This window comes from Petaurus breviceps, unplaced genomic scaffold, assembly GCF_028583685.1.
Source record: "Petaurus breviceps papuanus isolate PSGF00001 unplaced genomic scaffold, PetGlider_PUasm1.0 90784, whole genome shotgun sequence".
In the NCBI taxonomy this organism is placed as follows: Eukaryota; Metazoa; Chordata; class Mammalia; order Diprotodontia; family Petauridae; genus Petaurus; species Petaurus breviceps.
In genome coordinates this window covers 1,909,694-1,919,914 of record NW_027187345.1, presented here as the reverse complement: position 1 = coordinate 1,919,914, position 10,221 = coordinate 1,909,694, and the positions used below count along the sequence as shown (strand labels likewise).

The following is a 10,221-nucleotide window of genomic DNA, read 5'->3' as shown; positions in this document are numbered from 1 at the left end:
CTTCCTTCCTTCCTTCCTTCCTTCCTTCCTTCCTTCCTTCCTTCCTTTGTTTCTCCTTCCCTCCCTTCTTTCCTCTCTCCCTCCCTCCCTCCTTCCTTCCTTCTCTTCCTTCTCTCATTTCTTCCTTTGTTACAACATAAAAATCATTTTTCTGTGGCCATAAATGCGATTCATTGCACTAGATAGTGCTATATTCCATTGAACCATATTAAAAAGTGACATATTTACTTTTAAGGAGAAATTGAGCATACAATAACCCCCAAGTTTAATTATTCATAATTGAAAATAGTGGTTAATCAACTATTCCATGCTAAATAGTGGAAAATGGGGCAGCAAGAACATCTGAACAAATAGACTTTAAAAGGTTAAGTACCAAATTATTCTTTCTGGATTTTAATGGACCTACAGAAGGCAAATCATAGAATTTAGGGAAAGAAGGTGGCTTAGAGAGTTCTCATTTGGGAATATTTGGAAAATGAGCACAATAAAGATTGAATGATTTCTCCATGGTTACACATTAAACACATAGTGGAACATTTATACACAGTTTCTCTGACAAAAATCTAGGTTTTTCTCACTATATTTTGCTAGTTCTAGCGCAAGGTTTCCTTGCAGCAGATTTTTCTTACCCAAGATTAAACCCTGACTCTCTTGGTTTAGTTCAGTCTTTAAAAAAACAATTATTTGGATATCATATCTAGGTCTTAGGATTTCCTTTTTGGAAAATCCCAAATTGCATAAATCAGAAAGAAGAGAAAATCCATAAATAATGAAACACTTACTTGCATTAATAGCTATTGCATAGGCCACCAGCTTGTGGAATTTGAGGCTTCTGTCCAATTGTTTCTTCCATGGTCCTCTGCAACACTGGATGGAAAACATGACGGTTTTTTGGAGATAATGAATAATGGAAGGAGAATCAAGAAATATGAATGCTCACTCTTTTTCTCTCTCATTGAATTACTGGTGTCTATATGACACCAAAACAAGCAGTCCATTTATTCAATTCTCTTCCTTTCTTCATTTTGTTCAATAGGAAGAAGGAAGGACAGCCAATTTAGTCAAATTCAGGGGAAAATAAAGTCAAAGGATCTGAATTCCTTGTTCAGTCATTTTTCAGTCATGACCAACTCTCTTTGACCCCATCTGGGGTTTTCTTGGCAAAGATACTGGAGTAGTTTACCATTTCCTTCTCTAGCTCATAGTACAGATGAAGAAACTGAGATTAACAGGGTTAAATGATGTGCCCAGGGTCACAGAGCTAGTTAATATTTGAGGCAAGATTTGAACTCAGCAAGATGACTCTTCCTGATTCCAGGCCTAGCTCTTTATCCACTGTGCCACCAGAATGAGTCTCACTGATCTTGGGAAAACCTGTTAACATCCATTCCTTGATTTCTGCATTTAGAAAAGTAGAATTCATATCTTATTCCATCTATAGAAAATAATCCTCCATGGGTTAAATGATGCACTAATTTTTAAGCTACTTAGAGAAAGACATTATAGAAATTATATATATATATATATATTTACTAATTTATTATCAATGATTTCCATTCATGCTGAGGTTTGAAAACCACACATTTTTCCCTTGTCAAAACGTAGTTTTGTACAAATTGCTATTCTCTTTGGTAGGATGTATGACTAAGGACCAAACATTTTGAAATAAATATAATTAGGAAAAAAAGCCTGTGGTTTTGGGATAAGATTCAGCTCTGAGAAATCAAGTGATTTAGGTTTTCAAATTCCATTATTCTGTAAGATGCTTCCTTGTGGGTTCTCTGCTGAACTATTTATGTAAGTTCTTTGAATTTGAAATGGTGAGAATTCATGCTGCTATAGTAGTTTTACCTTTGTGAATCAGGTCAAGTTTATTAACTCCATTTTTCAGACAGAGCCAATGAGACATGGAGAGGTTGAATGATGTGGCCAATATCTTGTAGGGAGTAAATGGCAGAAGTGAGAGTATAACTAGAAATTCTGATTTCCTGGCTTAATCACTGGTTTCCTCACTTAGGAAGACGTAAATCTTAGTTTAAAAGGGATGTTAAGATTTGTAGAGAGAATGAAGCACAGTGGATAGATTTTGAAAGTCAAATAAGTCAAGTTCAAATGCGACCTTAATATTTATTATGATGATGTATGATAAGTGTTGGTGGAAGGAGCTGCCACACTGGAGCTCCCCATTGTGGATAAACAAACAGATCCTTTGATCAAACTAAGACATGTATGGAGAACATTTAGTTTTTGACTAGGGTGATATGGATTAGAAAGGCAATGTTGCATAAATATATAAGGGGAGAAGTCTTCTACTTCTGATACACGCCAGCTATGTGATCATGGGCCACTCACTTAAACTCTCAGTATCCCAAGTGATTCTGTAATGCTATAAGCTACAGATTGATAACAATATCTAGAAAGGTGACAATATCTGTTGTTATCGAGTCATTTCGGTCATGTCCAGCTCTCCGTGACCCCATTTGGGGTTTTCTCGTCAAAGATAGCAGAATGATTTGTCAGTTCCTTCCCCAGTGGGTCCCCATTTTGCAGATGAAGAACTGAGAGAAATAAGGGCTAAGTAACTTGCTCAGACACACATAGCTAGGTCAGATTTGAACTCAAGTCCATCTGACTCCAGGACCAGCACTCTATCCTCTGCACCACCTACCTACCCTGACAAGATCTATAGGGGAGCTTTTACCCTGGGATTCCCATAAGTACATGAAAGATCTAGACACCCTTCTCCTCCAAAATTAGATAATTTAATTCAAAAGATCTGTTAATCATATACTACTTGGAAGGCCCTGGTCTGACACTGGAATAATGACCATGCTGACCACAGAGAAAAGTCAAGCTGGGTGTGGTACTTACAATGATGGTCCCTCTCAAAAATGAAATGAAATTTCGACTGACGGGCAACAGAAGTAACATGCAGTTATAGTTCAGGCATATTGCTGATGCTCTTGCCCAAGCCAAGGCTGACTGTATGTGGATAAAAGTACAAAACAAAAGAGGTACCTTTAAAAGAAGGAAGTTGATGATAAAGGAATTATTATTTTCCAAAAATCCACAAACTTTTACTTACACCTAGAATAACCCGTGTGTAAAGAAAAGCATTCTCTTCTTCATACCAAAGGAATGTGTCAATAAACAGATAGAAATTTCCTCCCAACCATGACAGCTGGAATACAGAAGAAAGTGGAGAGAGAGAGAGTCAATCAATACCATCGTAAACCTTTTCCTGTATTCAGAATCACTTACAGGTCTTTAAAAATCAAATTTGAATTTCATCATGCTAATCAGAAATGTGGCACCCCTTCCTTATTATCAAATTGTTCTTAGTGGTAATTATGAGAGTAATAAATTGTAAATATTTTTATTATATGTTTAAAAACCCATGGAAGTACTCCAAACTGTTTTAAAACTGCAAAAGGTTGGAAATTCCCAATTAGACCTTGCTAAAGGTCAATGACATCTAGAAGAAGGGAGACAAAAACCTCAGAAAGTACTTGAGAAAGACCCCAATCTTACAGGCTGGTTTGACGACCTCATTTGATTTCCAGAAGCCAATTCATACATTATGCAAGAACAAAATACTTGACTTTAAAAATAATTGAAAATGAGCTTGCTCACACAAACAACTTTACGTAATTCTTTAAGGATAGCTTAAATATGGCTATTGAATGTTTTCTAATCAGATCTCTGTTTTTCTGTCATACTTGAAATCACTTAACATTCTGACATACTCAAATTCAAAGTATGTTCAACATATTTTTGTAACATTGAAAAATAAAGAGATACTTACTAGTAACACGACAGACAGACTTTCATTCAAAATCCAGCACCCCATCTGAATGGCTTTGCTTTTATGCTGAGAAGCAACTTACTCTTTTTCTTCACCTTATCCTGGATTTTCTGCCCTTCGTAAGGGCTTTCCTACTAACTCCTTTTGTCTTTAGGTCTTAATAGGCACCTCCTGGGAGATGCACTTTCTAGGAATTTCTAATTAAAGACTTCCTGCCAAGAGCAGATCACCAAGCTGACATGCCTCATGACCTAAGTAAATAAAAAGCAAACCTCTGTCTAATGATTCTTTTCTCCAAAATATTTCACAAGCAAGGAAATCTGTTGTTATTAAATTATCCTCATATACTTTCTACTCCACTTTCTACATGGTTGCAGTCAAGATTATAATACCTAATTGGACAAATTCATGAAATAAATAACTGAACTCAGAGGCCCAAATGAAGAAAAAACATTTCCCCTCATACTTTTGGTATTTATATAATCTGTCCCTTCTATCCATCTATCAGAAAACCTTTGATTCTAGACCAAAATAAGAGCTCAATGAATATTAATTGGTAATAGTAAAGAGGCATATGATAAAGATGAAAAGGAAAAATTCTATAGGTAGGAATATTTTATACATGTACAACATATGGACATAAAAGAATGAATTTGAGCTGTGTGTGTTTTGGAAAAATGTCTCATCACTCTGTATTTATGTGTTAACATGCACACACAATCTATATATTTATCAGACATTATTTTCTCAGGACCAGTATTGTGAGACTTGGCATTTCTTTAAAATTGCCCAGAAAAGGATCACTTTTGTGACTCTATCTTCCCTCCTAGTACTCAGATTATACCTACTGCTGAGTTTGTGGAGGGGTATCAGGATAATTCTCTGGATTGTTCTGGTCAAAAGCTTTAAAGATGAAATAACAAGAAAAAAGTGGAATTTGGGGGTTGTTATCTGATTTATCACTTAAGCTCTTCTTGCAACTTAAGATCATAGGATAAAAGAGGCAGAGTTTGAGGGGATCTCAGGGGCCCATCTAGTCCAACTTTCCATTTTACAGAGGAGTTAACAGTCCCTGAGAGGTAAAGGGACTTGCCCAAGGTCATGCATAGAAGCTAGCTTCTATGTTTGTATCAATATGGCATATATATATCAATCAGTCAATCAACAGGCATTTATTATGTGTCTTTCATTAATTGTTATCTATAGTACACAACTCAACTATGAATGAGGGTATAGTCATTCACTATATTAAATAGATTCAGCATATTAAATATAAATTCTATTTAACCTGGCATAATAAAAAATTGAACCTAGACTTAGGAAGATCCATATTTGAATCCTACCTTAGAGATCTACTATTTTGTAGATGTTGGGCACATCTTTTCTCAGCCTTTACTCATCTTTTCTAATTCTGAGCCCATTTCCTCTTCTGTAAAATGAAGAGTGTAATAGCATCTTATTTCATAGGTATGGTGGGAAAATCAAATGAAATAAGATATAAAAAGCATTTTGCAAACCATAAAGCACTATATAAATGTTAACTATTATTATATGTATTTTATGGGATGGGTTTCAACCAGTGATTATACATATTATATATAAAATATGTACATAAATATATATGACATATATAAACCAATGTATACAAATAAATGTAATTTCTATTATAGAAACTTCTTTTACTAATATGGATGGATAACCCACCCTTACCTTACAGCCTTAAAAACTTGCTTAGAGCAAGAAGAGATTGACTTGTCATAACTAAAATGAGTCAGGAGGAGGACTTGAACTCATCTCTTCCTGACACATTCCCTCTATTATCCACTTCACTATATCGACCCTCTCTATGTTCCATATATTTCATCCCTTACTTCCTCTCCTTTCCTGTTTTTCTCCCTCTCCTACACCCACATACACTTTGATCTCGTACAACATCAAAGACTTGAAAGAAAAGTTCAATATTCATTCAAATCAAATGTTGCTAAATATTTTCATCCCTCATTCAAGCCTTCTGGCTTCCCATAAATAATGTCAGAATGAACAGATGCATCGATGGACAAATAAGCAAACAGGCATGTTTTTAGAGACAAGCAAGATTACTTGGACAAGGATACTCTGATGCTTTCACATGCCAGTAAAAATATTTTAAACTTCGATTTTATTTAGCAGCCACAGAAATGAGTCTTCTTTCTGATTTGTTTCCTTGTAGAAATGGATCAAATCGCAGGTATTCTGGCAAAATTAACTTGAGATTATAGCTTAGCTAGGGAAATTGCTACAGTCATTTCCTTTAAAGTACACTTACTGTAGATTTGAAATCTTCATATTCATTCCTCTAAGCCAATAATCTTCCATCATGAAATAATTTGTTATTATTCCTGAAGTGTTTAGGATTTACATATCTTTGAGGTCTTATCTGGTTGGGTTATAAAAATTAATTCTGAGGGAAATATACCTACAGTTTTATGCTATCTCTTCTATTTTTGGTCTGGTGAGTATGAAGAAGATTTGAAAATTTCTAGGCTTTTATATCTTTCACGTAGTAATCCAAATAATAAAGAGACATATTATGGAGTAATAAAGGGTGGCCACAATTTTTGTTAATTGCTTAGTGTATTTCCAGACCCACATTAAAAACATCATTTGATGACTTAGTTTTAAAGAGATGTCCATCATTACTTTAAAAATAAGGTTGGTTAATTCCCATTTGAATACATAGAACTACATTGAATTAACTGGATGCTATATTTATTATTCATTCATAGCATCCATGGGACTTATTACCAAGAAGCAGTTATGATTTGCATTGTGAAAATGTGCCTTGGGTAGCTCATATTTTAATTCATTATTTTTTTCAGAGATTTTCTTTTTAGGGAAAATACTGTGGTCATACAATCATAGATTCATCTTTATAATGGATCTGAGATGTAATCTAGTCCAATCTCTTCATTTTACAGATGAGGAAATTGAGGGCCAGAGAGGCTAAGTGACTTTCCTGAGATCATGAAAGCAGAAAGTGGCAGAGTGGGGATTTGAGCCCAGGTACTCTGACCACAACTTCACTGCACTTGGCCAATTATATCAAAACATCCCAGAGCTGGAAGGAACCTCAGAGACCATCTAATGCAACTGCCTAATTTTGCAGATAAGGAAACTGAGGCAATGAGAAAAAGTCATGGATTTATCTGGGTCATTCTGCTAATGAATGGTAAGGTTAGGACCAAAGAGAAATATAAGATCCCACCCCCACCCCCATCCCAAACTCTCATATTCAGTCAGTATTCAACAATTCTCCTAATAAATCTTCTCTTCCCAACTGGGGACAGTGTACTAGCATAACCTTGGACCCAGAAGACCTGAGTTCTAGTCCAGTTTCTGACATTTAAGCATAATCTTTAAACATGTGCTTTTAAAAAGAGCTATAATCCCATTGCATTCCTTTTAAAAATTATTGTGGTACTAGGAACAATGTGTGGGTGTATTTTCAAATAAATCTCAAAATAGGAATAATATTTCCTGCAAAGAATTTTTGGGAGAAGTCACTGAGTCAGATAGTATTCATTCAATAAACCTTTATTAAGTGTCTACTATTCATCAGACTGGGCAGTTAGATGGCACAGTGGATAGAGCATTGGGCTTGGAATCAGGAAGCCTCATCTTCACAAGTTCAAATCCAGCCTCAGACACTTATTAGCAGTGTGACACCCAGCAAGTCACTTAACTCTTTTTGCCTCAGTTTCCTCATCTGTAAAAAGAATTGGCAAACCATTCTAGTATTTTTGTTGAGAAAATCCCAAGTGGGGTTACGAAGAATTGAATGTGAGTGAAATGACTGAACAAGATACCAGCATTCAACAGGCACAGTGCTAAGGGCTGGGGAAGCCCTTTTAAACTTTTGAGCACCACCTAGATACAGGCTCTTATTGTTAAACATCAATGTCATTCCAGTTTCATAGCCATGACCTGTGGAGGGTGTTACCTCTTTCTCAGTTAAAAGACATCCCAAGCCATCAGATTACATTGTTGGTCTCCAAGTTGATTAGATTCCAGATGTCAGTTCTTATCTTGAGAACAAGAGCCAACTTCAATTGCACCTTGTGCTCTCTGTCTCTGATGCAGGGATTGTGACAGACAACACAAAGTGCATTGAGGACTCTGCAGGTGCCAGGTGCTCTTGGATGCTTATCTTCTGTCTGCTTCCTCCTGACATTTTATGCCTACACATCATGAACAAATATCGACAGGTTCTGCTGTTTAGGATAATGAGGTTTGTCTTAGCCAAAGTGATTTTAAAGGACTTTGCAAGGACCATGGCTATGATTGCTACCCCTCTGAATTCCTAGTGCTTTTCTGGGACAAAGTCAAACAGGGAGAAAAATGGTCAGGACCAGGAAGAGATTGGGGGGGGAATAAGACAAATATGGTCAGAATGTTAACCACTTTTGTCCCTCATTTTCAATAATCAAAAGAAGCACATGGGATAGGACAAGGAATACCAAAGGATTGGTTGGGGAATCCCATGTAGACTAAAATGATAGAGGCTGCATAGGATGGAGGGGCAGAGGAAACACTTTGAGCCAGTTATCCTTGGAAATGTAGACAAGGATATGCAGAATGGCAGAGATTCTTGAATATGGAGAATCTTGTGCTAAATGACAGAGCAGAAAGTTAGGTATACTGAAGACCACTTGCTTTACTCAAAAGCTCACTAACAAATGATTTACTTTTTTCCCTCAAAAATCTTATTTTAATAGTTACCATTTGTTTTTTACCTCACTTTCATTTCATCTCTAAATATGTCTCTTTCAGTTATCTTATATACATAGAATGGTGGTTCTTGTTCAGGCGTGTCTGACTTTTTGATGACCCCATTTTGTGTTTTCTTGGCAAAGATACTGTAGTGGTTTGCTATTTTCTTCTCCAGCTAATTTCACAAATGAGGAAACTGAGGCAAAAGGGTGAAGTGACTTGCCCAGGGTCACACAGATAGTAAGTGTCTGAAGCTGCATTTGAACTCACATACTTCTGACTCCAGGCTCAATACTCTATCTACTGTGTCATCTTGCTGTATCTTGTAATAAAGATTAAAAAAGAGAAAAAGTCACATCAGGAAAACAGCAAATTGACAAGTATATGTAATATTCCATGCCCACAATTCCCCACCTCTGCTAAGATGCAAGCCATTTCATTTTAAGTAGGCACTGCTATCAGCCATGGTTTTTAAAAGCATATATGCTCTGAACTAGACGGTATTCCCTTGCCCATTAGTCACAAATGCCTGAAAGTCAGTGAAATGAATGTTGCCTTATTTGTTTTGAAAGATGGATGTAATCAGTCTTGCTAATGCAAAAGGCAGTGTCCACCGCTGTATTCAATAAACATTCACTAAGTACCCACTATGTCTAAGTCACTGTGCTCAGGACTAGGGATACAAAAACATTTTCTGACTTGGTCAGAAGAACCTCAAGAACGTATGATGCTAGCTTTAGAGTTGGAAGGGACCTTAGAGGCCATCTAGCCCAGTTCTTTCATTTTATAGATATGAAATGTGAGGGCCAGAGAGGTTAAATGATTTGCTTAAGGTCACACAGATGGTAAGTGAAAGAGACAGGTTTCCACCCTAGTACCTCCAACTCTATAAGGAGTATCAGTCAATTAGTCAAAAAGCATTTATTGAGTGCCTGTTTTGGGCCAGGTACTGAGCTAAGTACTAATTATGAGTCCTACATACCATAGAAAGATGTAGGGAGATGTGATAACTGTCTTCAAGTATGTGGAGGTCTGTTATTTGGAAAAGGGATTAGACTTATTCTATTATTTCCCCCTCCCAGGAGAGAAGGAAGAAAAATAGGGAAAAGTTTTGAGAGGTGGATTTAAGCTTGATGTAAGGAAAAAACTTTCTTTTTAAAAATGTTTTAGTTAGTATTTTATTTTTCTTCAGTTACACATAAAAACAATTTTTAACATTCGCTTTTAAAACTTTGAATTTCAAATTTTCTCTCTTCTTCCCTCACCAAATAAAAAGACAAGCAATTCAATATAGGTTATACAAGTTGAGTCATGAAAAACATTTTCATAATAGTCATGTTGTGAAAGAAAACAGACAAAAAAGGCAAGAAAAATAAAGTAAAAAAGTATGCTTTAATATGTATTCAGACACAATCAGTTCTTTCTCTGGGGATGGGTAGCATTTTTCATCCTAAATCCTTCAGAATTGTCTTGGATCATTGTACTGCTGAGAATAGTCAAGTCATTCATGGCTGATCATCTTACAATATGCTGTTACTTTGTACACAGTACATTTCACTTTGCATCAGTTCTTGTAAGTTTTTCAAGGTTTTTCTGAGATCATCCTGCTCCTCATTTCTTATAGTACAATAGTATTTCGTCATAATCACATACCACAATTTGTTCAG

At 36.0% G+C, this 10,221-nt stretch overlaps 1 protein-coding gene across 1 annotated transcript in view; it reads right to left on the bottom strand.

Annotated features, from left to right (window-relative positions):
* Positions 1-3,910, bottom strand: part of NOX3 (NADPH oxidase 3) — a 100,530-nt gene extending 96,620 nt beyond the window's left edge. The window contains exons 1-4 of the mRNA XM_069069745.1: positions 3,806-3,910; positions 3,086-3,181; positions 2,872-2,982; positions 783-867 (exon numbers count right to left, since the gene is read on the bottom strand). Of these exons, the coding sequence (XP_068925846.1) occupies positions 783-867; positions 2,872-2,982; positions 3,086-3,181; positions 3,806-3,850 (337 nt within the window). The 5' untranslated portion in view covers positions 3,851-3,910. The remainder of the gene's footprint in view (positions 1-782; positions 868-2,871; positions 2,983-3,085; positions 3,182-3,805) is intronic.
* Between the last annotated feature and the right edge of the window lie 6,311 nt (positions 3,911-10,221).